The 25122-nt window shown below is 48.5% G+C and overlaps 1 protein-coding gene across 1 annotated transcript; it reads right to left on the reverse strand.

Moving 5' to 3' along the window:
• Positions 1 to 23128: 23128 nt before the first annotated feature.
• LOC123450580 (single myb histone 6-like) lies at positions 23129 to 24331 on the reverse strand. The gene is made up of 5 exons (XM_045127752.1): positions 24182 to 24331; positions 23839 to 24071; positions 23630 to 23711; positions 23231 to 23335; positions 23129 to 23140 (listed from the first exon to the last, which is right to left on the reverse strand). Exons 1-5 carry the CDS (start codon positions 24329 to 24331, stop codon positions 23129 to 23131), a joined length of 582 nt encoding a protein of 193 aa, XP_044983687.1.
• Between the last annotated feature and the right edge of the window lie 791 nt (positions 24332 to 25122).

Below are 25122 nucleotides of genomic sequence, written 5' to 3' on the forward strand. Positions count from 1 at the left end.
ACATGTGCGACCATGTTACCCCTTTATGGGACGGGGCTTTGTTGACTACTCTGGTCGGTGCTAGTAAAGAGCCACATTACTAGTGGCGGGAGTGACGTGTGGTCACTCTCGTGACGGGGTCGTGCCAGGTAGGACGACTATGCCGTTTTTACGTGTTCCGGGCACATCGTTGGTCTCTGCATGGATGATATTGTCCAGAGTTGGTGCTCGTAAGACGTACATCATGTGGGAGGGGTACCAAACGAGTGGACCTCTTTGTCTAGTATCGTTAGGGGAAAGACACTGATCGGGGTACTTACGTCGGGTATATTATATAGTACAAGTCGTGGATGACACGGAAGTTTTCCAGATATCGTGGGTACAGCGTACAACTCTGCAGAGTGTAAAACTATTCGAATAGCCGTGTCCACGGTCAAGGACAGTTGGGTGGTGCTGCTTAAACTACGTCCAGTCGTTTCCGCATAAACCAAGAGTTTGTGTGTGTGTGTGTGTTCAAGGAGTTATGTGAAAGAATTTATATGACCAAGTTCGGTGACTTGGCACATCGGGTGAACCCGGAGTGTTCAACCCACAACAGATATATTGATATCTGTAACCTGTTCCTCTAAATACCATCTAGCTTATGTTGCACATCCTGCTATGATCATGTTTATTTATAGTGAGCGGCTATCCACCAATACTGCATATTACTTGTTATCGTACCAACTGCATTATCCATATCATGGGCTGTTTGCGAGTATATTCAAAGTACTCATTGGCTTGCCACTGGTTATTTCATGGACCAGGTATGAGAGAACATGATTTGGTGAAGAGTAACTTGGTGACGTTCGTGCGAGCTAGGACGCTTCCCAGTCAGAATGCCTGTAGGTTAAGGCTGATGGCATGCGTTCACGCTTTCGGCCAATATTTTCGCTAATTGTCTAGTTTGGTGTGTTGGTCCTCAAGGCCCTATATATGTAAGACTTGACCGCAATGGTCATTTATTGTATCAAACGGTATGTATGGATATAAGACTCTTGTTATTCAGTTACTGTGTGTTCGATGAGCATTGATCTTTGGGATCACTGATCACGTTCATTCAGCGATCTCGACTCGTAAGTCGGGGTCCCCACATAGCCCCACGATGATTTGCCACCTTTTGCTTGCTTGTTGAAGCTTGGAGAGACCTTGGGCTATCGGCCAGGAGGGCCACTACCTGTCCATTAAGGCTCTTCTAGTAAAATACACCATCCTCAGAGATAATAGAGATTTCCGGAATTTCGTGAAATCGAGGGTCATCGTCCGGAGCATAGTTCTCGGGCTGGGGATCGGTACATGTCATTGTATCGATATAGTGCCTCCAATCCTACAAGCAAAGGATCAAGGGGTTTATGTTTATCAGTAACACGATCGAACAAGATAACTACTGATGCGTTTGCACTTACCCAAGGGATGGGGTTGTACGATGTGAAACCTTCCCTGAAGGAATTACGGGCAAAATCTTCCTTTTACCCCTTGAAAAAATCAGCCAGAATGGCTGCTAAATCGTCACGGGTGTCCGGTCCTTGCCGCTTGGAACACGTCGAGTCATCTGTCCCGCAGTAATCCCATAAAGGATGTATGTGCTGCAGTAGCAGTTGGACGCACCTGGTGATTACGATGACCATCACTTGTACGATGGTGAGACCACCGTGAGCCAACATTTTTACCTTGGCAGCTAGGCGCCTCACTTCCGAGTTGTATTCTTCAGATTTGCTCTTTGGCAGCCAGCAGAATCGCTTCTTCAAAGGAGCCACTGAGTACTTGGGAAGGCCTCGTTGAACCGGCTCGAATAAAGGGACATCGTCAACGTAGAACCACTTCGAAGACCATTCGTCAGTTTCCTCATTCGGTGTACCCATTGGGTATCCGGTAGCTGCTATACACGACACCTTGGCCCCGCCTACTTCTGTTGGGTAACGTAGTAATAATTCAAAATTTTCCTACGTGTCACCAAGATCATCTGGGAGAAGCTAGCAATGAGTGAGGGAGAGCATATTCATAGCGTTGAATATCGCAAAGCAAAACCGTTACTATGAACGTGGTTGATGGAGTCGTACTTGCGGCGATTCAAATCGCGGAAGAACCGATCCGAACACCGAACATACGGTGCCTCCATGTTCAACACACCCATAGCCCAGGGACGTCTCCTCCATCTTGATCTAGCAAGGAGGGAGGAGAAATTGAGGGAGAACTCCGGCAGCACGACAGTGTGGTGGCGGTGGAGCTATGTGGTTCTCCCACAAGGCTTCGCCAAGCACCGCGAAGGAGAAGAATAGGGAGAGGTAGGGCTACGCCAAGAGGTGATGTTCAAGGTGTGTGCAACCCTCCCAAAATCCTCTCTATTTATAGGAGGAATGGAGAGGGGGCCTGCCACCCTAGGGTTTCCCTAGGTGGTGTGGCGACAACCCTAGAGGAGGAGGAGTGGGCGGCGTCCTAGGGGTGTCTTGCAACCCAAGCCAGCCCCCCGCGCCCTAGGGTTTGGCCCCTTGCACCTTGGGCCTCCTCCCTTGATCGAACCAGCCCACCAGGGGCTGGTTCCCTTCCCCTTTCAGCCCATGCAGCCCTTCGGGACAGGTGGACCCTCCCGGTGGACCCCCGGTACCCTTTCGGTGGTCCCGGTACAATTCTGATAAACCCCGAAACCTTTCCGCTGGCCGAAAACAGACTTCCCATATATAAATCTTTACCTCCGGACCATTACGGAACTCCTCGTGACGTCCGGGGTCTCATCCTTGACTCCAAAAAACCTTCGGTAACCACATATAAAATTCCCAAAACAACTCTAGCGTCACCGAACCTTAAGTGTGTAGACCCTACGGGTTCGGCAACCATGTAGACATGACCGAGACATCTCTCCGGCCAATAAACAACAACAGGGTCTGGATATCCATGTTGGCTCACACATGTTCCACGATGATCTCATCGGATGAACCACGATGTCGAGGATTCAATCAATCACGTATGCAATTCCCTTTGTCTACCGGTATGACACTTGCCCGAGATTCGATCCTCGGTATCCCTATACCTTTTTCAATCTCGTTACCGGCAAGTCTCTTTACTCATTCCGTAACACATCATCCCGCGGATAACTCCTTAGTCACATTGAGCTCATTATGATGATGCATTACCGAGTGGGCCGAGAGATACCTCTCCGTCACAGGGAGAAACAAATCTCGGTCTTGATTCGTACCAACCCAACAGACACTTTCGGAGATACCTGTAATGCACCTTTATAATCACCCAGTTACGTTGTGACGTTTGATACACCCAAAGTACTCCTACGGTATCCGGGACTTGGACAATCTCATGGTCTAAGGAAATGATACTTGACATTATAAAAGCTCTAGAAGACGAACTACACGATCTTGTGCTATGCTTAGGGTTGGGTCTTGTCCATGACATCATTCTCCTAATAATGTGATCCCGTTATCAATGACATCCGATGTCCATGATCAGGAAACCATGACCATCTATTGATCAACGAGCTAGCCAACTAGAGGTTCACTAGGGACATGTTGTGGTTTATGTATTCACACATGTATTACGGTTTCTGGTCAATACAATTATAGCATGAACAATAGACAATTATCATGAACTAGGAAATATAATAATAACCAATTTATTATTGCCTCTAGGGTATATTTCCAATAGTCTCCGACTTGCACTAGAGTAAATAATCTAGTTCACATCACTATGTGATTGTAATGAATCTAACACCCATGGGGTTTGATCATATCTCGCTTTAGTCAACGAGTCTCAACTTTTTAGATCCGTGTGTGCTTTACAAATCTCTATGTCATCCTATAGATGCAGCTACCACACGACATTTGGAACTATTCCAAATGACTGCTCCACTATACAAATCCGGTTTACTACTGAGAGTCATACGGATTAGTGTCAAAGTTTGCATCGACGTAACCCTTTATGACGGACTCTTTTACCACCTCCATAATCGAGAAAAATTCCTTAGTCCACTAGTTACTAAGGATAACTTTGACCGCTGTCCAGTGATCCATTCCTGGATCACTCTTGTACCCCTTGACTGACTCATGGCAAGGCACACTTCAGGTGCGGTACACAACATAGCATACTATAGAGCCTACGGCTAATGCATAGAGGACGACCTTCGTCCTTTCTCTCTCTTCTGCCGTGGTCAGGTTTTGAGTGTTACTCAATACTCACACCTTATAACATGGCCAATAACTCCTTCTTTGCCGATCTATTTTGAACTCCTTCAAAATCTTGTCACGCTATGTATTCATTTGAAAGTACTATTAAGCATTTTGATCTATCTTTATAGATCTTGATGCTCAATGTTCATGTAGCTCAATCCAGGTTTTCCTTTGAAAAACTCCTTTCAAACAACCCTTTATGCTTTCTAGAAATTATACATTATTTCCAATCAACAATATGTCAATCACATATTCTAACCATAAATTCTATAGTGCTCCCACTCACTTCTTTGGAAATACAAGTTTCTCACAAACCTTGTATAACCCAAAAACTTTGATCATCTCATCAAAGCGTATATCCCAATTCCGAGATGCTTGCTCTAGTCCATAGAAGGATCGCTAGAGCTTGCATACTTTTTAGCATCTTTAGGATCAAAAAAACTTTTTGGTTGTATCACATACAACCTTTCCTCAAGGAAACCATCGAGGAAAGAATGTTTTGACATCGTATCTGCAAGATTTCATAAATAATGCAGTAATTGCTAACATAATTCCAACACACTCTTAGCATCGCTACGAGTGAGAAAGTCTCATCGTAGTCAACTCCTTGAACTTGTCGGAAACATCTTAGCGACAAGTCGAGCTTTCTTAATGGTGACACTTACCATCATTGTTCGTCTTCCTTTTAAGATCCATCTGTAGTTAATAGTCTTATGACCATCAAGTAGTTCCTCCAAAGTCTACACTTTGTTTTCATACATGGATCCTCTCTCAGATTTCTAGCCATTTGTCGGAATCCGGGCCCACCATCGCTTCTCCATAGCTTGTAGGTTCTTTGTTGTCCAGCAACATGACCTCCAAGACAAGATTACCGTACCACTCTGGAGTAGTACGCATCCGTGTCGACCTAAGAGGTTTGGTAGTAACTTTGATCCGAAGCTTCATGATCACTATCATCAGCTTCCACTTCAATTGGTGTAGGCGCCACATGAACAACTTCTTGCGCCCTGCTACACACTGGTTGAAGTGATGGTTCAATAACCTCATCAAGTCTCCACCATCCTGCCACTCAATTCTTTCGAGAGAAACTTTTCATCGAGAAAGGACCCGTTTCTAGAAACACTTTGCTTCCAGATCTGAGATAGGAGGTATACCCAACAGTTTTGGGTGTTCTATGAAGATGCATTTATCCGCTTTGGGTTCGAACTTATCAAGCTGAAACTTTTTCACATAAGCATCGCAGCCCTAGACTTTTAAGAAACGACACCTTAGGTTTCTCCAAACCATAATTCATACAGTGTCATCTTAACGGAATTAGGTGGTGCCCTAATTAAAGTGAATGTGGTTGTCTCTAATGCCTAACCCAAAAACGATAGTGGTAATTTGATAAGAGACATCATAGTATGCACCACATACAATAGGGCGTGGCTATGATGTTCGGACACACCATCACACTATGGTGTTCTAGGTGGTATTAGTTGTGAAACAATTTCCACATTGTCTTAATTGTGTACCAAATTCGTAACTCATATATTCATCTCTATGATCATATCATAAACATTTTATCCTCTTGTCACGACGATCTTCAACTTCACTCTGAAATTACTTGAACCTTTCAATAATTCAGACTTGTGTTTCATCAAGTAAATATACTAGTATCTACTCAAATCATCTATGAAGTAAGAACATAACATTATCCACGGCGTGCCTCAGCACTCACTGGACTGCACACATCAAAATGTATTACTTCCAACAAGTTACTTTGTTGTTCCATCGCACTGAAAACGAGGCCTTCAGTCATCTTGCCCATGTGGTATGATTTGCATGTCTCAAGTGATTCAAAATCAAGTGAGTCCAAATGATCCATCTACATGGAGTTTCTTCATGCGTTTATACCAATAGACATGATTCACATCTCTCAAACTTTTCAAAAACAAGTGAGTCCAAAGATCCATCAACATGGAGCTTCTTCATGCGGTTTATACCAATATGACTCAAGTGGCAGTGCCACGAGTAAGTGGTACTATCATTACTACTTTATTACTTTTGGCATCAATATTATGAATGTGTGTATCACTACGATCGAGATGCAATAAACCATTCATTTTAGGTGCAAGACCATTGAAGGTATTATTCAAATAAACATAATTACCATTATTCTCTTTAAATGAATAACCATATTGCAATAAACACAATCCAATCATGTCTATGCTCAACACAAACACCAAATAACAATTATTTAGGTTTAACAGTAATCCCGATGGTAGAGGGAGCGTGCAATGTTTGATCACATCAACCTTGGAAACACTTCCAACACATATTGTCACCTCGCCTTTAGCTAGTCTCCGTTTATTCCGTAGATTTTATTTCGAGTTACTAACACTTAGAAACTGAACCGGTATGTAATACCCAGGTGCTATCAGGAGTACTAGTAAAGTACACATCAATGTCATGTATATCCGATATACTTTTGTCGACTTTGCCAGCCTTCTTATCTACCAAGTATATAGGGTAGTTCCTCTTTAGTGACTGTTCCCTTCATTACAGAAGCACTTAGTCTCGGGTTTGGGTTCAACCTTGGATCTCGTCACTAGAGCAACAACTAGTTCGCCGTTTTATGAAGTATCCCTTCATGTCCTTGCCCTTCTTGAAACTAGTGGTTTTACTAACCATCAACACACACTACAAGGAATATGCTAGTACGCGACGCTATTTTTTCATCGCTACATCGTCACGGTTTTTCATTTACGACGATCGCACGACAAAAAACCAAGTGATGGGGTCATAGTCCTAGGGTAGGGTCATAGGCCTGCCATGCAGGTCCTACCCAAGGACTACCCCTCACAAAGGACAGGGCCCTTAGTCAGTCCTGACTGAATTAAGGAGTCCCCATCATCCAGTCGGTAACAGGTCCTCAATCATCCAGTCGGAGACTAGCATTCGGAGGATACCAACCTAACCGACTGGATACACTCGGTACATCGTAACCTCTGTGGAGGGAAACGGCCGTACGTTTCCGGGTGCATTTATTAGTATTTAGAGCATACGTTACCTGTAACGTACGCATTCAATCCCCACTACTCCACCCCTGTACCAGAACCGTTGTGGAGGGCAGCGCACTCTATATAAGCCGCCCTCCCCCACTAGTAGAGGGGTTAGAAAATCATTGTATTCCATATTCCACTCGACAACAAGCTCCGAGAGCACTGAGACGTAGGGCTGTTACCTCCACCGCAGAGGGGCCTGAACTCATACAACCTTGCCGTAGCTAGGACTCTGCCCATCTCATCCGTACCCTACACATCTACTGTCACGCTTATACCCACGACAGTTGGGCCCACCATGGGGCAGGCGTCTAAGCGACTTCCGGCGAGTTTGCGACTACTTCTTTTCGTCATGTCGTCCGGTGGAGATTCGAGCATGGGTCACCAGATCTTCTTCGGCGCTCTCTCCTTCATCGTCGACGACTCGGCGTGGCTTCGGGATGCGCCCGTTGACATCGAGGAGCTTCCCCGTCGCGGGGCTACGCACTTCCGTGCCGGCGCCCGCGGCATTCTTCTTCTCCAGCGGTCGGCTCCCGCGTCGACCTACACCGCCGTCACGCGCCGCGTCAAGCGGTCCCGCCGTCCGTGGCTCCAGCGTTGGGTGCAACACGCCCAGGCGCGCCAGAACGCATCTTCGCAAGTGGCGGTTCTTGATTCCGTTGTGGTTGCCCCGTCGGCCCAGCACTCGGACTCGGTTCCGACTGAGTTTCCTTCCGAGTATGCGGGTCACGGGAACGCAGCAGAAGTACACATGGCCAACTCCCATGAAGATCCCCGTCAGGCTGGCCGGAACGAGCACGAGATCGGCGAAGCATCCGGCGCACGTCGTCCACCTCGCCGTTCTGCTAGTCAGCTCACTCGGGGGAGCAACGTGGAGCTGTTCCGCACACCCCTCCTCAACTTGGTTGCAGCTGCCAAGATAGCCGATTCCCTCCAGCCAACTGATTCAGAGGCTGGTAGAGGGACAGAGCAGATCCGAGCCTTGCTGCACACGGCGCAGCAGCAGAATTCGGCAGTCTCCCAGTCGCACAACCGGATCTATAACAGTTCCGTCCACGCGAATACGCATCGGTCGGTTCATAGCCCTGGTTCCCATCAACGCCACAGGGGAGGCAGTCGTTCCATGATTCATGAAGATTGCGGCCGCTCACGCACCCCTCCGCGGGGTGGGCCATATGGGTCCCGACATCATGATGATCGGTGTTCAGTCGGCGACACTTACGACCCAAGACCCGACGCAAGAGGACATATCGCGCAGCGAAGAGTCGACAGAGGTCGAGCCCACCGCGATGGTCGTGATACCGACCGTCCGAGTGGAAGTAGGGCCACCGTGTCTGGGCCCGAGTGTTTCAGTCGAGCCATCCGTTCGGCTGACATCCCTCCCAACTTCCGATTGGCGACGGGAATTAGCAAGTTCATAGGAGAGTCCAAGCCAGAAACGTGGCTAGATGACTACCGAGTGGCGGTCCAGATCGGAGGAGGGGACGACCATGTCGCCATGAAGCACCTCCCTCTGATGCTCGACGGCTCGGCGCGAGCGTGGCTAAACTAGTTGGCCCCCTCAAGCATCTACAGTTGGGCAGATCTGGCCCGAGTGATCATCAGGACCTTCGAAGGGACGTGCAAGCGCCCTGCTGGCCTTGTGGAGCTCCAACACTGCGTCCAGAAGCAGAATGAGCCCCTGCGTGACTTCATCCAGCGCTGGACAACTCTCTATCACACAGTGGAGAATGTCACCGAGCATCAAGCAGTCTGCGCTTTCAAGGCAGGCGTGCGGTACAGGGATCTGTACCTGAAGTTCGGCCGAACAGGCGACATTTCCATGAGCAAGATGATGGAGATAGCAACACGCTACGCAAATGGCGAAGAAGAGGACCGCATCCGGAGCGGCAAGCACAAAACAGTCGCTGATGGCGATGGGGGCAACACTCGGAAGCAGAAGCAGAAAGTTCCGACCGCTCCGCAAGCGGAGGGTGCAGCCGTAACCAATGCCAAGTTCAAGGGTAAAGGGAAGGCTGAGTTCACCCCCAAGAAGAAGCAGTTCAATAACCCCATCCTGGACCAGCCATGTCCGGTTCATACGAAGATGGATGAAGAAGGCAACCCCATATATGCGAAGCATACCACTCGACAGTGTCGCCTCCTGATCCAGGGGTTCAGCGAAGGGCAACTGAGTGAGAAGGACCATGAACAGGATGAGGAGGATAAGGAGGATATGTTCCCCCAAGTCCATGCAACCCTGATGATCTTTGCTGACGTCGAGAGCAAGAGCCGACTGAAGCTGGTTAACAGAGAGGTGAACATGGCCACCCCTTCCAACCCCAAGTTCCTCAAATGGTCTCAAACTGCGATCACCTTCGACCAGTCGGATCATCCGGCACATGTACCCACCCCGGAGAGACAGGCCCTGGTCGTCGACCCGGTGGTAGAAGGAGTCCGACTGCGCAAAGTCCTCATGGATGGCGGCAGCGGCTTGAACATCATGTACGCCGACACCCTCAAGGGGATGGGCATCCCGATGTCCAAACTCAGCGAGAGCAGCATGCAGTTCCACAGAGTCGTCCCTGGACGGAAGGCCAAGTCACTCGGCCAGATCGCGTTGGACGTCGTTTTCGGCTCCGACAAGAACTTCCGCAAGGAAAAGCTGACGTTCGAAGTGGTTGACTTCCAGAGCGCTTATCACGCAATTCTGGGTCACCCAGCGTATGCGCACTTCATGGCCCGTCCATGTTACGTGTACTTGAAGTTGAAGATGCCGGGCCCGAAAGGTGTGATCACCATCACAGGCAATCGGCAGCGGGCTGAAGAGTGTCTGCAGCAGGGATCAAGGATCGCCGACCAGCAGATGGCCGTCCTCGAGCTGGACGAGTACAAGAAAACAGTCGACCCCGCCGACCTGATGCGCTCGAAGAAGCCAGCTTCAGAGTCTGCATTTCAGTCGGCGGGAGAGACGAAGAAGGTCAGCATCCACCCGACGGACGCCACTGCTGCGCCGACGAACATCACCACCACCCTCGATCCTAAATAGGAAGCCGAGCTCACCCAATTCCTCCGTGAGAACTGGGACATCTTCGCATGGAAACCCTCTGACATGCCAGGTGTACCCAGGGAGTTGGCTGAGCACCGACTACACGTGGATTCCACGGCTCGGCCTGTCCGAGAGCGCCTGCGCCGGTCTGCCACGCACAAGAGGAAGGCAATCGGGGAAGAGGTGGCCAAGCTGCTGGCAGCCAACTTCATTCGCGAGGTTCACCACTCCGAGTGGCTCGCCAATGTTGTCATGGTGCCCAAGAAGGACAAGTCGCTCCGAATGTGCATCGACTTCAAGCATCTCAATAAGGTCTGCCCGAAAGACCATTTTCCGCTCCCCCGCATAGATCAAATTGTCGATTCGACTGCGGGCTGCGAGCGTTTGTCATTTCTCGATGCCTACTCGGGCTATCATCAGATCCGTCTGTATGGTCCCGATGAATTAAAAACAACCTTCATCACCCCATTCGGGTGCTTCTGCTACATCACTATGCCATTCGGTCTGAAGAATGCAGGAGCTACCTTTATGCGCATGATCCAAAAATTTCTCCTCGAGCAGATCGGTCGGAATGTGGAGGCATATATGGATGATATCGTAGTCAAGTCACGCAAAGGTTCCGACCTGCTGACTGACTTGGCAGAAACATTCGCCAACCTTTGTAGGTACGATATCAAGCTCAACCCCGCCAAATGTTCGTTCGGCGTTCCCAGCGGAAAGTTACTCGATTTCTTCGTTTCCGAACGAGGGATCGATGTCAACCCCAAAAAGATCGGGACCATCGTCCGAATGGAGAGGCCGGTCAGAATACACGATGTTCAACGGCTCACAGGTTGCCTAGCGGCTTTGAGCAGGTTCATCAGTCGACTCGGCGAAAAAGCACTTCCTCTGTACCGACTCATGAAGAAATCAGATACCTTCGAGTGGACAGATGAAGCCCAAGTCGCATTCGACGACCTCAAAGTCCTACTTTCCACCCAGCCGGTTCTTACTGCTCCGCTCAGTAAAGAGCCCCTTCTTCTGTATATCGCGGCTACAAATCAAGTCGTCAGTACTGTTCTTACAGTCGAACGAGAAGAAGAAGGCAAAGCATACAAAGTTCAGCGGCCAGTGTACTACGTCTCTGAAGTCCTGACTCCTTCCAAGCAGAGGTATCCCCACTATCAAAACCTTATCTACGGGATTTACATGACTGCGAAGAAGGTGGCTCATTATTTCCAAGACCACTCGGTGTCTGTCGTTTCTGATGCTCCATTGTCGGAAATTCTCCACAATCAAGATGCGTCAGGCCGAGTGGCGAAGTGGGCGATGGAGATGCTGTACTGTGACATCAAGTTCGAGGCCAAGAAAGCTAGTAAGTCTCAAGCTCTGGCTGACTTCATAGCAGAATGGGCAGAAGAACAGCAACCGACCCACATCTGCTCGGCCCATTGGACAATGTTCTTCGATGGGTCCAAGATGTTGAATGGCTCTTGCGCTGGCGTTGTGATCATATCACCAAAGGGCGACAAGCTCAAGTACACGCTACAGATACACTTCGATTCCTCCAACAACGAGGCGGAGTATGAAGCTCTCCTTTACGGGTTGCGTATGGCCATCTCACTCGGCGTCCGTCGCCTGATTCAGATCTGGTGGTCAATCAAGTGATGAAAGAGTGGGACGTCAGAAACCCCACCATGACTACATACTGCAATGCAGTGAGGAAGCTTGAGAAGAAGTTTGAAGGTCTAGAACTTCACCATGTTCCAAGACTGAAGAACCAAGCGGCTGACGAGTTAGCGAAACTCGGATCCACTCGGAGACCAGTCCCGAGTGACGCCTGCCTCGAGCACCTCCACCTCCCCTCGGTCAAAGAAGATCCTTTCACAGAGGAACCAGTACAACCCAAGAGCACAATAGATCCGACTGAAGTCGATGTACCTGCTGTGGTTGATCTGGTCATGGAGATTCTGGCTGTCATTCCCGATTGGACTGTGCCGATCATGGCATATATCTTGAGGAAAGAACTTCCAGAAGACGAAGTACAAGCCAGGCAGATAGTCCGCAGGTCGAAGTCATTCACTGTCATTGATGGCCAATTGTACAAGGAAAGTATCTCAGGCGTTCTTCAACGATGCATCTCCCCTGAGGAGGGGCAGCTGATTCTGGAGGATATTCACTCGGGGACCTGCGGTCATCACGCTTCTTCAAGAGCAATCGTCGCCAAGGCATTCAGGGCTGGCTTCTTTTGGCTGCAGGCTAACGAGATGGCTAAGGATATGGTTGATCGATGTGAGGGCTTCCAGTTCTACTGCAACAAGTCCCACAAGCCAACGTCTGCATTAAAGACGATCCCTCTGGTGTGGCCGTTTGCAGTGTGGGATTAGATACAGTCGGCCCATTCAAGACAGGCCAAGGTGGATACACACATCTGTTGGTGGCAGTCGACAAGTTCACGAAATGGATCGAAGCGAAGCCCATCAAGAAGCTCGACGCTTCGACAGCCGTCAAGTTTGTCAGCGACATCATCTTTAGATTCGGTGTACCTCACAGCATAATTAAGGACAACGAGACAAACTTTGACTCGGACAGATTCAAAGGTTTCTGTACAAGCCAAGGCATCCGAGTGGATTTTGCTTCCGTAGCACATCCTCAGTCCAATGGACAAGCAGAGCGGGCAAACGGGCTTATTTTGCAAGGATTGAAGCCCCGACTCCTGCGAGAGATAGGACATGCCGCTGGCGCTTGGGTTACCGAGCTACCTTCAGTGCTTTGGGGACTTCACACAACCCCGAACAGATCTACAGGGCGATCACCGTTCTTCCACGTTTATGGAGCAGAAGCGGTCCTTCCGAGTGACTTGCTTCACAATGCGCCACGAGTCGAACTCTTCTCCGAAGCCGAAGCAGAACAAGCAAGGCAAGACGGAGTGGATCTTCTGGAAGAGGAGCGCGAGATGGCATTAACTCGCTCGACCATTTATCAACAAAATCTGCGGCGTTTTCATGCACGCCACGTGAGAAGTCGGACGTTCCAAGCAGGCGACCTGGTGCTCCGAGTGGATCAACAAAGACCTCACAAGTTGGCTCCGGCCTGGGAAGGACCCTTCATCATCTCCAAGGTGCTGAACAACGGGGCATACAGACTCTACAACATCGAAAGGGAGACAGACGAGCCGCGCGCATGGAACGGAGATCTCCTGAATCGCTTCTACACGTGACCGTCGACTGAAGCGATGTAAATAACAAGTATTGGCGAAATAATATAAAGCATATTGAGTTTTTTGCAGATTCAAAGTTCTTCTGCGGTCGCAGACTCCGGTCTCAAAAAAAAACTTAGCTGCGATCCAGAATCGCCTAAGTATTAACTTTCTCCGAGTGCGCACTTAACGTCACACTCGGGGGCTTAGCTGCGATCCAGCATCGCCTAAGTATGAACTTTCTCCGAGTGTGCACTTAACGTCACACTCGGGGGCTTAGCTGCGATCCAGCATCGCCTAAGTATTAACTTTCTTCGAGTGTGCACTTAACGTCACACTCGGGGGCTTAGCTGCGATCCAGCATCGCCTAAGTATTACTTTCTCCGAGTGTGCACTTAACGTCACACTCGGGGGCTTAGCTGCGATCCAGCATCGCCTAAGTATTAACTTTCTCCGAGTGTGCACTTAACGTCACACACGGGTGCTTAGCTGCGATCCAGCATCGCCTAAGTATTAACTTTCTTCGAGTGTGCACTTAACGTCACACTCGGGGGCTTAGCTGCGATCCAGCATCGCCTAAGTGTTAACTTTCTTCGAGTGTGCACTTCACATCACACTCGGGGGCTTAGCTGCGATCCAGCATCGCCTAAGTATTAAACTTCTCCGAGTGTGCACTTAACGTCACACTCGGAGGCTTAGCTGCGATCCAGAATCGCCCATGTATTAACCTTCTCCGAGTGTGCACTACACGTCACACTCGGGGGCTTAGCTGCGATCCAGAATCGCCCACGTACTAACCTTCTCCGAGTGTGCACTACACGTCACACTCGGGGGCTTAGCTGCGATCCAACATTGCCTAAGTATTAACCTTCTTCGAGTGTGCACTTAACGTCACACTCGGGGGCTTAGCTGTGATCCAGCATCGCCTAAATGTTAACTTTCTTCGAGTGTGCACTTCACGTCACACTCGGGGGCTTAGCTGCGATCCAGCATCGCCTAAGTATTAAACTTCTCCGAGTGTGCAGTTAACGTCACACTCGGAGGCTTAGCTGCAATCCAGCATCGCCTAAGTATTAAACTTCTCCGAGTGTGCACTTAACGTCACACTCGGAGGCTTAGCTGCGATCCAGAATCGCCCACATACTAACCTTCTCCGAGTGTGCACTTCACGTCACACTTGGGGGCTTAGCCGCGATCCAGCATCGACTGTTTGCCTTTGGCTTCACCAAGAAACGCCAAACAAAAACTCGAATCAACATTGCAATAGAAGAGCAAAAAAAACGGATTCCAAAATTCTCGGAAAGATAGCTAACTCGGTGCGGATCATGCTTACCCGCACCGATTTAAAAGTTTGACAACCAACAGAAGTGGCCAAAGTACCTTACAGATGAAACACTCGGCATACCGAGGATAAAGTTTTCTTACGCGTCAGCAGGGTCAGCGCCAGGACTAGAGGGCTCAACGAAGGTGTCCAAGTCGATTCCATCGGCGATGCGGGTAGCACCCTCAAGGAACGTCTCCATGAAGTCTTCGAATCGAAGCTTCTTCGTGTTGGCGACCTTCAGTGTCTTCAGCTTTTCCTCACGCACCTCCTTGCAATGGACTCGGACCAAGGACAGAGCAACATCTGCACCGCAACGAGCTGCAGATTTCTTCCACGACTGCACTCTGTTGGGAATCTCCTCCAGTCGGGTCATCAGATTCTCCATCTCCTGCTGCGACTCATCTTCTGGCCAAAGCTCCTTGTTGATTCGGCCGACGACTTCTCTCAGTCGACCGATGAAAGGACCAACTTTGCCCACGCGGATGTGCGCACGGAGCAGATCCCGATTGGCGTTGTCGCCGAGTGGAACGTTCTCGAGAATCGAACGCTCCACGTCAGCTGCTTCAGCTTCGGCGTCAAAGAAAAAATCTGCGACAATAGGACAAACAGACAATAAGCGCCGAGTGTTACGCGCATAGCACAAACACTCGGAAAAAGCAGGACTTACCAGCCAGACGCGTCATCATCTGCCGAGCCCAGTCGCTGAAATATTTATCTTGCGCCCTGCATCGTTTGTTCAGCACATCCATCTGACTCATCAGCGCAGTTCTCTATTTCCCCATCTTTTCCACTTCCTCAGTCAACACCTTGTTCACTTCACGCGCCCGCTCCAATGACTTCTCCCGTTCCGCCAGAGCATCCTTCATGCCGGCCATTGCAAGCATGGCTGCATCAAGTTCACCAGCGAACTGATTCCTCTCCGCCTTGAGAGTCTCATAGGCTGATCCCATTTCACAGGTTTTCTGCCACCAAACACCAAGAGACAATCAGAAAGTTCAACAGTTCAAAGTCTAAGTTCTTCAGACCCCTGCCGACGCAAGCAGTCGACAACGGTCTCGGGGACTACACCCAGTGGGTTCACTAAGAGTGACCCCACTGGCATGCAGCTCAAGCAGGCCTGCCCTATTGAGATGCATGTTATCACCTACGCCTACGAGGCAAATGTTACCCGACCTGAGTACAACTTACTCTCGGAGACTCTTACAGTAAGTGCACTCCGAGTGCCACAACTGCTAGCAGTCGGTCATATTATTTACAGACACGACCAAAGCAAAGACAATATGTATAAAGACAATTGTCGGTGCAAGCACTCGACAGAAGTCTCGGGGACTACACCCACTGGGTTCACTAAGAGTGAACCCATTGCAAACAACAACTGCTATTCAAGAACACCCAGTGGGTTACAGGAGAAAAGTAAATACTTACTAGACCACTTACTCGGATATCATCGCGCAGCTCCAAGCTCCGCTGGTACAAGGCCGCAACAGAGTCGTAGGCCCTCTTGGCTTCTCCAGCCATCAACTCCGCCTGCACCATAGCCCCCTTGGCCACTCCCACCTGCTCCTCCGGAAGACGCTGGATGCTGAATTCAGCATTCGACGAACCTGGAATCGTCGGAGGTTCCTGAGGCATCCCAAGGTCCGCCCCAGTCGGCTCCTCACCCACCAGCACTGGTTCAGTCTGTGGCAGCGCCTCAGTCGGCAGCACGTCGGCGGCGAGAGCGGCAGCAGGAGGAGCAGCCTCGAGAACAGGCTCCACAGCTGGGTCGACTCTCCCCTGGTCGCCCTCACCCAGACAAATCACCCCTGACAGACCGAATGACATGAGGTCTCAGAAAAAGAAAGAAGCACCTGACTGGGACACGATAGTATAAAACATTCGACGTCCCTACAACGCACCTGGCTGGGATGAGACGACATTGTCCGTGTCCATGGGGTCGTCTTCCTGAGGCGCCGGAGAGGTGGCCGAAGTAGCGACCCTGTCGAGTGAGACCCATTCGGCCAGTAAAAAGAAGTTCACTCGGATATCAGAAAGAATTGAAAAATGTGTACACTTAGGTAGAGGTGACGGGGACAACAACCCTCATTCGCGGCAGAGCCTTCCAAGGCTTAGGCCCACTCGGCTTGGCCACCTTAGAAGACTGACCCGCAGGCTCAGCAGCGGCATCCCTGGTCCTCTTAGTGCTTCGAACACTCGGGACCGCCGGAGCAGCAGGCGGAGCACTCGAAGACGTGGGAGGAGCCGAGGGGACGGCGGGCTCGTGTCGGCGCTTGGTCCGATGCTCTGGGTTCGGAGGTGGGGAGTCTTGCTCTTCGTTTTCTTCCTCCTCCTCGCTGGTCTCCTCCTCCGATTCCCCGCTGTCGGAGACGTATTCGGCGCTCTCCACGCTGCCCTCTTGGCTGCCTTCCTCCTCTTCCTCCGCCGGATTCCCGTTCGAGACGGGGGAGAACCAGTTGGTCCACTCCTGCATAAATTTCAGTCGGCAATATCACACATCAGATAGAGATATAGACAAATGACAAGAATTGGGACAGTTCAGTGCACTCGGCAATGTCACTCACCTGATTCGGTGGAGGATGATCCGCGCTGTAAGGCCTCACTCGCCGAGATCCTTTGGGATTCTCGCAGGGGCCCGTGATTTGGAGCACCCACGAGGTCACCCTCTCCTCAGTCACGGCCACCACGTTGGTCCGAGTGGAGTCCTCGGGGCCTATGTAATGCCCAGGATGGTCGCGAGGATGGATCCGTCGACCAAGAAAGACCTCCAGCAAGTCTATGCCGGTGACCCCCCTCCTGACGACGTCCACGAGTGCCTCAACCAAGGGCTGGACGTCGTTCTTCTCCGCCCTCGTGAGCGCGAGTTGCTTAGGTGGGGCAGGCCGATCCAGACTGAAGGGAGGCAGCCCTGTCGAAGCATTCGGACAGGCGATATCCTGGCAGTAGAACCACGTCGACTGCCAGTTCCTGACCGACTCACATAACTGGAGAGCAGGATAACTGATCCGACTCTTTTTCTGGAAACCTAGACCCCCGCGGAGCTGGAGAAGATGTGTTTTGTCATCCGACTGGATAAGTCGTTTGATGGTCTGGGATCTAGCAGAAAATATGTGCTTGAACAGCCCCCAATGGGGGGACAGCCAATGAAACACTCGCACAAGACTATAAAGGCAGAAAGGTGGGCGATGGCATTCGGAGGGAAATGGTGAAGTTGGGCACCGAAGTGATTCATGATACCCTTGAAGAAAGGATGTGGGGGTAAAGAAAAACCTCGATGGACGTGGCTGAGAAGCAAGACGCGCTCTCCCTCCCGGGGCGCCGGCTCGACATCATTCTCCGCCGGCAACCTCCAGGACTTACGCACGATCATTCCGTGCTCCACCAGCTGCAACAGATCCCCCTCCGTCACCGTGGAGGGGAGGAAATCACCTTGAATCCACCCCACCGGCAGCGGCCGCTGCCGCCGCTGAGCAGGCGCCGCCGCCTTGCCCTTCTTCTTCCTCGCCTCCATCTTGCTGGTCTGACCCTTGGTCATGGAGGCGACGGCGAACCCTCGGGAGGAAGGAAAAGGAAGGAGTGTAGGAGCGCTGGAGGTGGTGAGGAAGATGGAGCAGGCGAGAGCGAAAGATTCGGCGAGCGTAACGAAGAAGCCTTGCCGCCCAGATTTAAATAGGGTTCCAACTGGGTCACTGGCGGGTGGCCCCGAAACCTTATCCGCCCGACCGGCCGCGGCGATATCAGTGGAGGAGTTGAAGGCACGAGAATCGAGGTGTCAGGCGCTACTCGAGTGCGCTGGCGTCATCCCCGCTGAGTGCGCGGAACCTGAAATTTGAGATCTCGGAAAATCCGCCGCTGTCAGTTGACCAGTCACGTCAAAAGATGCCGCGGAAGCACTCGACTTCCGACAGTCTGTTTCGCGGGCGCTTCCACTCGGATCGTTGGTCAGAAAAGATAAAATGGATTGAGGCAAGCAACGCCCAAGCCAAATCTAATCCAGTCAGATCCAAACTTCAAGCATCGCTTCGTCGTTCCAACCCCAATCCATTCGGGGACTAATGATGGGGTCATAGTCCTAGGGTAGGGTCATAGGCCTACCAGGCAGGTCCTACCCAAGGACTACCCCTCACAAAGGACAGGGCCCTTAGTCAGTCCTGACTGAATTAAGGAGTCCCCATCATCCAGTCGGAGACTAGCATTCAGAGGATACCAAGCTAACCGACTGGATACACTCGGTACATCGTAACCTCTGTGGAGGGAAACGGCCGTACGTTTCCGCGTGCATTTATTAGTATTTAGAGCATACGTTACCTGTAACGTACACATTCAATCCCCACTACTCCACCCCTGTACCAGAACCGTGGTGGAGGGCAGCGCACTCTATATAAGCTGCCCTCCCCCACTGGTAGAGGGGTTAGAAAATCATTGTATTCCATATTCCACTCGACAACAAGCTCTGAGAGCACTGAGACGTAGGGCTGTTACCTCCACCGCAGAGGGGCCTGAACTCATACAACCTTGCCGTAGCTAGGACTCTGCCCATCTCATCCGTACCCTACACATCTACTGTCACGCTTATACCCACGACACCAAGCGTCGAAAACGGAGCGTAAAAAATGAAGAGCAACGACGTTTTGGTCAAAATCGTCGTAACTTTATGACGATTCCTGGATCGGCGTAATCTTTACGACGATCTTAAATCATCGCTGACAATCAAACCCACTCCTACGTGGCAAAATTACGATGAAATCAAAACGTCATGGCTGAAATCAGCCCAACCCATTTCAATTTATAACATGGGCTCGTTTTATTTTTTGGGGCTTTTCTTATTGGGCTTCTTTTTGGGCCTTGGCCTATTTACAGCCACTTTAGTATTTTTTATCGAATTTTTTTTATCATTCTAATTTGGGCCCTGGCCTTTTCATGCCCAAATACATTTGATCCAGTTTCAGTTTTAGCCTTTTTCATTTTTGAATTCAAGATTTTTTTTCCAGAACTTGGTTTCATTTCTATTTATTGGGCCTTTTCAACCAATTATTTGTCCAATATTAAATGCAGCACTATTTCATATTCAAATCAAGAAAGCTCCAAGTCGAATTAAAATCATCCATCATATGACATCACATAATACATCTCCCAGGTTTGCACAATCAAAATACACACTTTTAGCACCAACACCAACATGGTTGATAAACTAGTAAACTGACACTACTACAAAGAAAGTTTCACTACACTTTAACACCAACACCAATATGGCTGATAAACTAGTAAACTGACACTACTACAAACAAAGTTTCACTTGCTTCCAGCATAAGGCTAGAAGCAAATCAAAAGCAGCACTTGCTTCTATGGTTCGGTTAGTTGTACTCGCGTCCACACATGGAAGGATGTTGTTGAGAGCAGTCTCTGCTCGAGGATGGTCTGCTCATTCGTCCATTGTCTAGCATGTATCCTTTGAAGCACTGTAACAACAACAAAATTATTGTTTCAAATAAAAAAGCATTATAATACAGATGGTAGCAAATCTATAAGAATGAAGAGAGCTGCCACTATGTTCCTGAAGATGATGTTAAAAATCCTGAGATATAAATTCTGGAGTATAATTAGTCCAACCTAAACAGGTCATAGAAACAGAAAATTAAACTTCAAACTATCTAAGATTGTTCCAGGAAATTCTGGACAAAGAAAATGCACACAACCAAACTCAATATCTTTTTGGTATTTTCGCTTTACTAGAGGAATTTAAGCACTGACAAAAGGAGGAGTCAATGACACAATAATTAGCAGACATGTAAGATAATACAAAACGAGCTACTCCACATTAGTGTGATAACTAGGTGTAAACCAGGGTGTAAGAACATTGCCGTGAGCTTTGATCTTAGAAAAATACATTTTAACAAGAAGATTACCGTGACCCTTGATCTTAGAAAAACAGTGAACTGACACCTACAAATTCTAAAACAGCGAACTGACACATACATTCTAAAACAGCGAACTGAAAAATACACTTTCTTCTTAAAATGTATCTTAGGAAAACAGCGAACTGGCACAATTATGTCATGGTTGAATTATTTGTGAAGGAACTTTGTTTTGGGTGGCACACATTCAGAGCGTAAATTAATGCTCGTAAAAAATTAATGCTCGAGCTATCCTTAATCAGGTCCAACAGCTACAAATCACTATAAGAATCCACATATTGCGATAAATTTGTTTAGTATGGTTTATTAAGTCCTAAAGTTGATCTACCATTTCGACTGGCAATTGGAGCATTGCATTGCCAACTCTGTAGTTAATGCCAAAGGCAACTAAAGTACAGAACAGGAGAACAGAAGGTGCAGGTGAACTAAAGTAAAGAAACGTACAAACTGAACCAGACTTCAACGGAAACATAGAAAGTGCAGGTGATATTCAGATCAGGGGGTAGTTGGGCTCACCATGTTCGCTGCAAGGGGCGGTCCAGCCGCTAGGTGGGAGGTGAAGATGGATGTTGGCCCACGGCTCCACCTCCTCTGGACGCTGCACCAACAGAGACGATACGGGAAAAGGGGATTCATTTCATTTATTCAGAGAGGAGGAATTTTCGGCCACAGCAAAACAGTGGTGTGTACATCATTCATAGCTCTAAAGAATAGAGTGATAGGGTCAGCTATATATACTAGCCACTCTACCATGCTCCCTACACCACATGCATAAGTTATTCATGACCGAACTAGGATATATAGATAGAAACTAGGCGACAGGCGAGAGCAGAGCATCGACAATTTGCTTGCGTAAAACAAAGACAAGACTTGCAGGCATATATTCACAAATACATGACCATCTAGTACATGCTAGCAGAACATCCAACCATTTTGTGAATGCAAACAAACACAATACTTTCTACAGTAGAGGTGATTACATGACCGTCCAGTACAGGAAATCAAATTAATTCCTGAATGCAAGTAAGCGGCAGATAGCTACATGAGTATGTTATCTACAGATGCATTACATTATAATTAAGATGTTTGTTCGACAGTGTACATATTTATAGAAACCAAAATAAGAAGTTATTTTCACATGAATGGCTGGATCCTCCCCTCATTTTCTTACAACATGTACGAGTTCTTTGCCAACCAACAACCTGCCTCCGATTTATGATAGTTTTTCTCCAATCTCCTAAAGATAGGAGAACAGTACACTGTAAATAAATAAACTTCATAATCTCAATAATACTGTAGGGCATATGATGCCAAGCTGGTAACCAGTATCCTTCACTAAGGAAGGCAAAAATTCTTAACAAGGAATTAGTTTTGGTGTCAACAAAGAAAAAGATGAACATTAAAGTCTTCAAAGTACTCAAATCTAAATGACCAACAAGTTAATGAAAATTACTTGAGCATATGAAGAACTACCAAGTTACTCCCAGATCGTATCCTTTGTTTGAAGAAATCAAGTGTAATAACAAGCAGAGAGCATATATTAATTTCCCAGTTAGCAGAAGAAGAATGATTTGTGGAAAATCAAAGGAGTGATACATGGAAAATCAAAGGAGCATCCAGTACAACTCTGGTTAAAAAACAGAGCTACCCTCTGATGGAGAATCGATCTAGGCCCCTTATTACCCGAGGTGATCTCGAACTGAGACAACAGTTTGAGCGGCTCGGAGGATGAGAAACCGCAGCAACTACCGAACATTTCTACCCCAGATGGGATCTACAAACGAAACGATGACGGCACCGAGTATTACTCCGAGAAAAAATGACAGGAGGCTCCAAAAATTCGTGCCCGACAGTCGCGGCGGCCGCGAAAATGCTGCTGCAGTCTAGAGGCCAGACGACAGCAGATCCGATCAAAATTCCCAAGCCCCAAGGCCAAGACGAGGGGAATGGCTTATACTCTTAAAAAGAGTAACCTAGTCTATCTATGTGCACATACAAATTTTCAAGGCAATTATCCAGGTTCATGATTTTAGGGACTTGTACATTCCAACTAGAAATATATATAACAGAGCAATTTCCAGGTGGACCATGGCAAAAAAATATGCATACAAAAGATATCACTGGCACCAAAGAGATCCAGCAAAAGGTATAATAGTATCTTTCTGAAATATAGTATGACATTTTGAATCTTACTAACTAGATAAGTATTGTACTATATTAGATACGTTACGACACTGAAAGCAGTTATAATAGAATAGATAAGTACATGCCAATAGCAGGCAAACAATTTGTTTGGAACAGAGAGTGCTCACGCATGTGTTGATTGGGTGAATGCTTGGGAAGCACAACATATCAAGCACGGTCATCCATATAATGATAAATCCATACATAATATGTAAACATAAAATATGAAAAGATCCTAGTTCAATTCAATTGAGCTTCATCAGACTTAATTTATAAGCTACAACAATGGTAACAGGTGTGACTTTTGCTAATTTATATCAGGGCACTTTTTTCTACCGCTTTATAATCTATATGATAATGTAGTTACGGTTGAAAGAAACGTTACTGCCTTCATCAATTTCCTAGATGATGTCAACTCATTCAGTTTTGCAGACAGTACATGATCAAAATCAGCAGGTGGCCAGTATTGTTCCTACATGACAAGAAAAATAAGTTAAGAACCAGTGCAATCTACATAACAAACTAGATTAGGTAGAACTCTGCCTAATGGAAAGGGATTTTGTAGCCACTGGTTATCATGAAATCATTTTTGCATGTCTATGTTGTCACAAAATTTTCTGCATCACTGACTCAATAATTGTAAAAAGATATATTAAGTGATCAGCGAAGTAAATGAGTAATTCTTTTTATTCATGAAGACTAGAAAATTTGGTATTTATAATAAAGGATCATATATCATTTCATTGTGATAAAGTACATGATAAACAAAAGAATTAGCAACGGCTGTTTTATATGACCGTGTAGGTTCATTCAAGGTCTTCACGGCCTCGAGTATGATATTTTCTAGCCTGCAGGAACGACATCACAGAGGTACATTAAAGCAGTCAAAACCTTGCAAGTTTCTGTTCAAGATACTTGTAGAACAAAGGACATAAAACAAGCATTCCAAACCGGCATATCAAACGGGACACCTACCTAGATAGCGATTTATTCCCTGTAGTAAACGTTACAATAGGCTTTATGATAGGCTTCACGTCGACGACGTCATCATCACCGTCAGAGGTGATGGTGGTGATCGCCGTCGAGTGGCTTTCCTGCTTCGGAGCAGACCTCGGCTTCTTAACCGTGGGCCTTGTCATCACCATCGTCTGCACTTTGTCGCGAGAGCCCGACACGTTCACGGTGACATTCATGTTCCTGTACTTGTCCTGCGATCACGGCCGGCAAACACACACCCGCACAGGCAAACAACCACCTGAATTCCCTGCCTACATACAGCGGCTAAAGCTGGCAGGGTCTGGCGGCCCAGGAAACGAACCTTGAGGTCAACGTTGGAGCGGTAGCGCAGGATGTTCCTGAACTCGGGGTCCTTGAGTATGGTGCACCATTTCCTGGCCCCGTGCTTGCCTATCCCGGCCTTGAGCGCCGCCTCCTCCTCTGCTGTCCACTTCTGCTTCGGCTCCCCCATCTGCGACTTTGCCCTAGGAGGCGGCTAGGGCTCCCCCTCCTCCTCCTTCGATAACGACAACAGCAACACCAGCTATCGCCGAGCGAATCGGAGGCGGATCTAGACCGGGAATCCCACGGGATCAGTTCGGGATCGAGTAATCAACCACTGGATCGATGCCTAGAAAGCTCGTATTCATACGTACCTCGGAGACGAAGGCTGGGGATGGGGGCGCGGCGAAGTGGGGCGGGGAGGAGGTGTCGGGGGAGCCGGCGAGGGCGAGGACGAGCAAGAGCAGGAGGTGAGCCCAGAGTGGGCGCTGCTGCCACCTCCGATGGAAGGAGGGGCGCCGCTGGTCGAGGAACAGGCACCGCTGCGTCGTCGGGTCGAGGAGGCCCGCCGGCCGCACCATCCCCGTCGGCCGGGGAGGAGGTTCCCCTTCTCGTCCACGCGCCCATCAGATCGGCACGACAGGTTGGGTGGGGGTAGGGGAGAGGTGGCCGCCGCCGGCTGGTTGGGTGGATCTGGGATTAGGGGGGAGGAATGACGCCTAGGGATGTTTGGGCCGGTGGGTTGGATGTCCGGATGGATGGATATACGGATGGATGGATGTTTGACACGTCATTGATCCATGCCATAGCAGATTCCATCAATCATAATTAAGCTTATATAAAAAAATGTTTGTTTGTTTCTCTTATATTTTATCCTGTTATAGTTTGTTACAATGAGCCAATATTGTCCAGATTTGTGTATGTTGGTATGACAAACAACATTGTTAAAGAGATTTTACATTTTGTGTGCAAAAAAAAATC

The sequence above is a fragment of the Hordeum vulgare genome, chromosome 4H (genome assembly GCF_904849725.1).
Source record: "Hordeum vulgare subsp. vulgare chromosome 4H, MorexV3_pseudomolecules_assembly, whole genome shotgun sequence".
Lineage (NCBI taxonomy): Eukaryota > Viridiplantae > Streptophyta > Magnoliopsida > Poales > Poaceae > Hordeum > Hordeum vulgare.

Coding starts and splice junctions, on each gene's coding strand:
- LOC123450580 (XM_045127752.1), bottom strand. CDS start 24,331: ATGGGGGAGCCGAAGCAGAAGTGGACAGCAGAGGAGGAGGCGGCGCTC. Junction 24,072..24,181: donor GCTCCAACGTTGACCTCAAG/GTTCGTTTCCTG, acceptor CCGTGATCGCAG/GACAAGTACAGGAACATGAA. Junction 23,712..23,838: donor GGGAATAAATCGCTATCTAG/GTAGGTGTCCCG, acceptor TCGTTCCTGCAG/GCTAGAAAATATCATACTCG.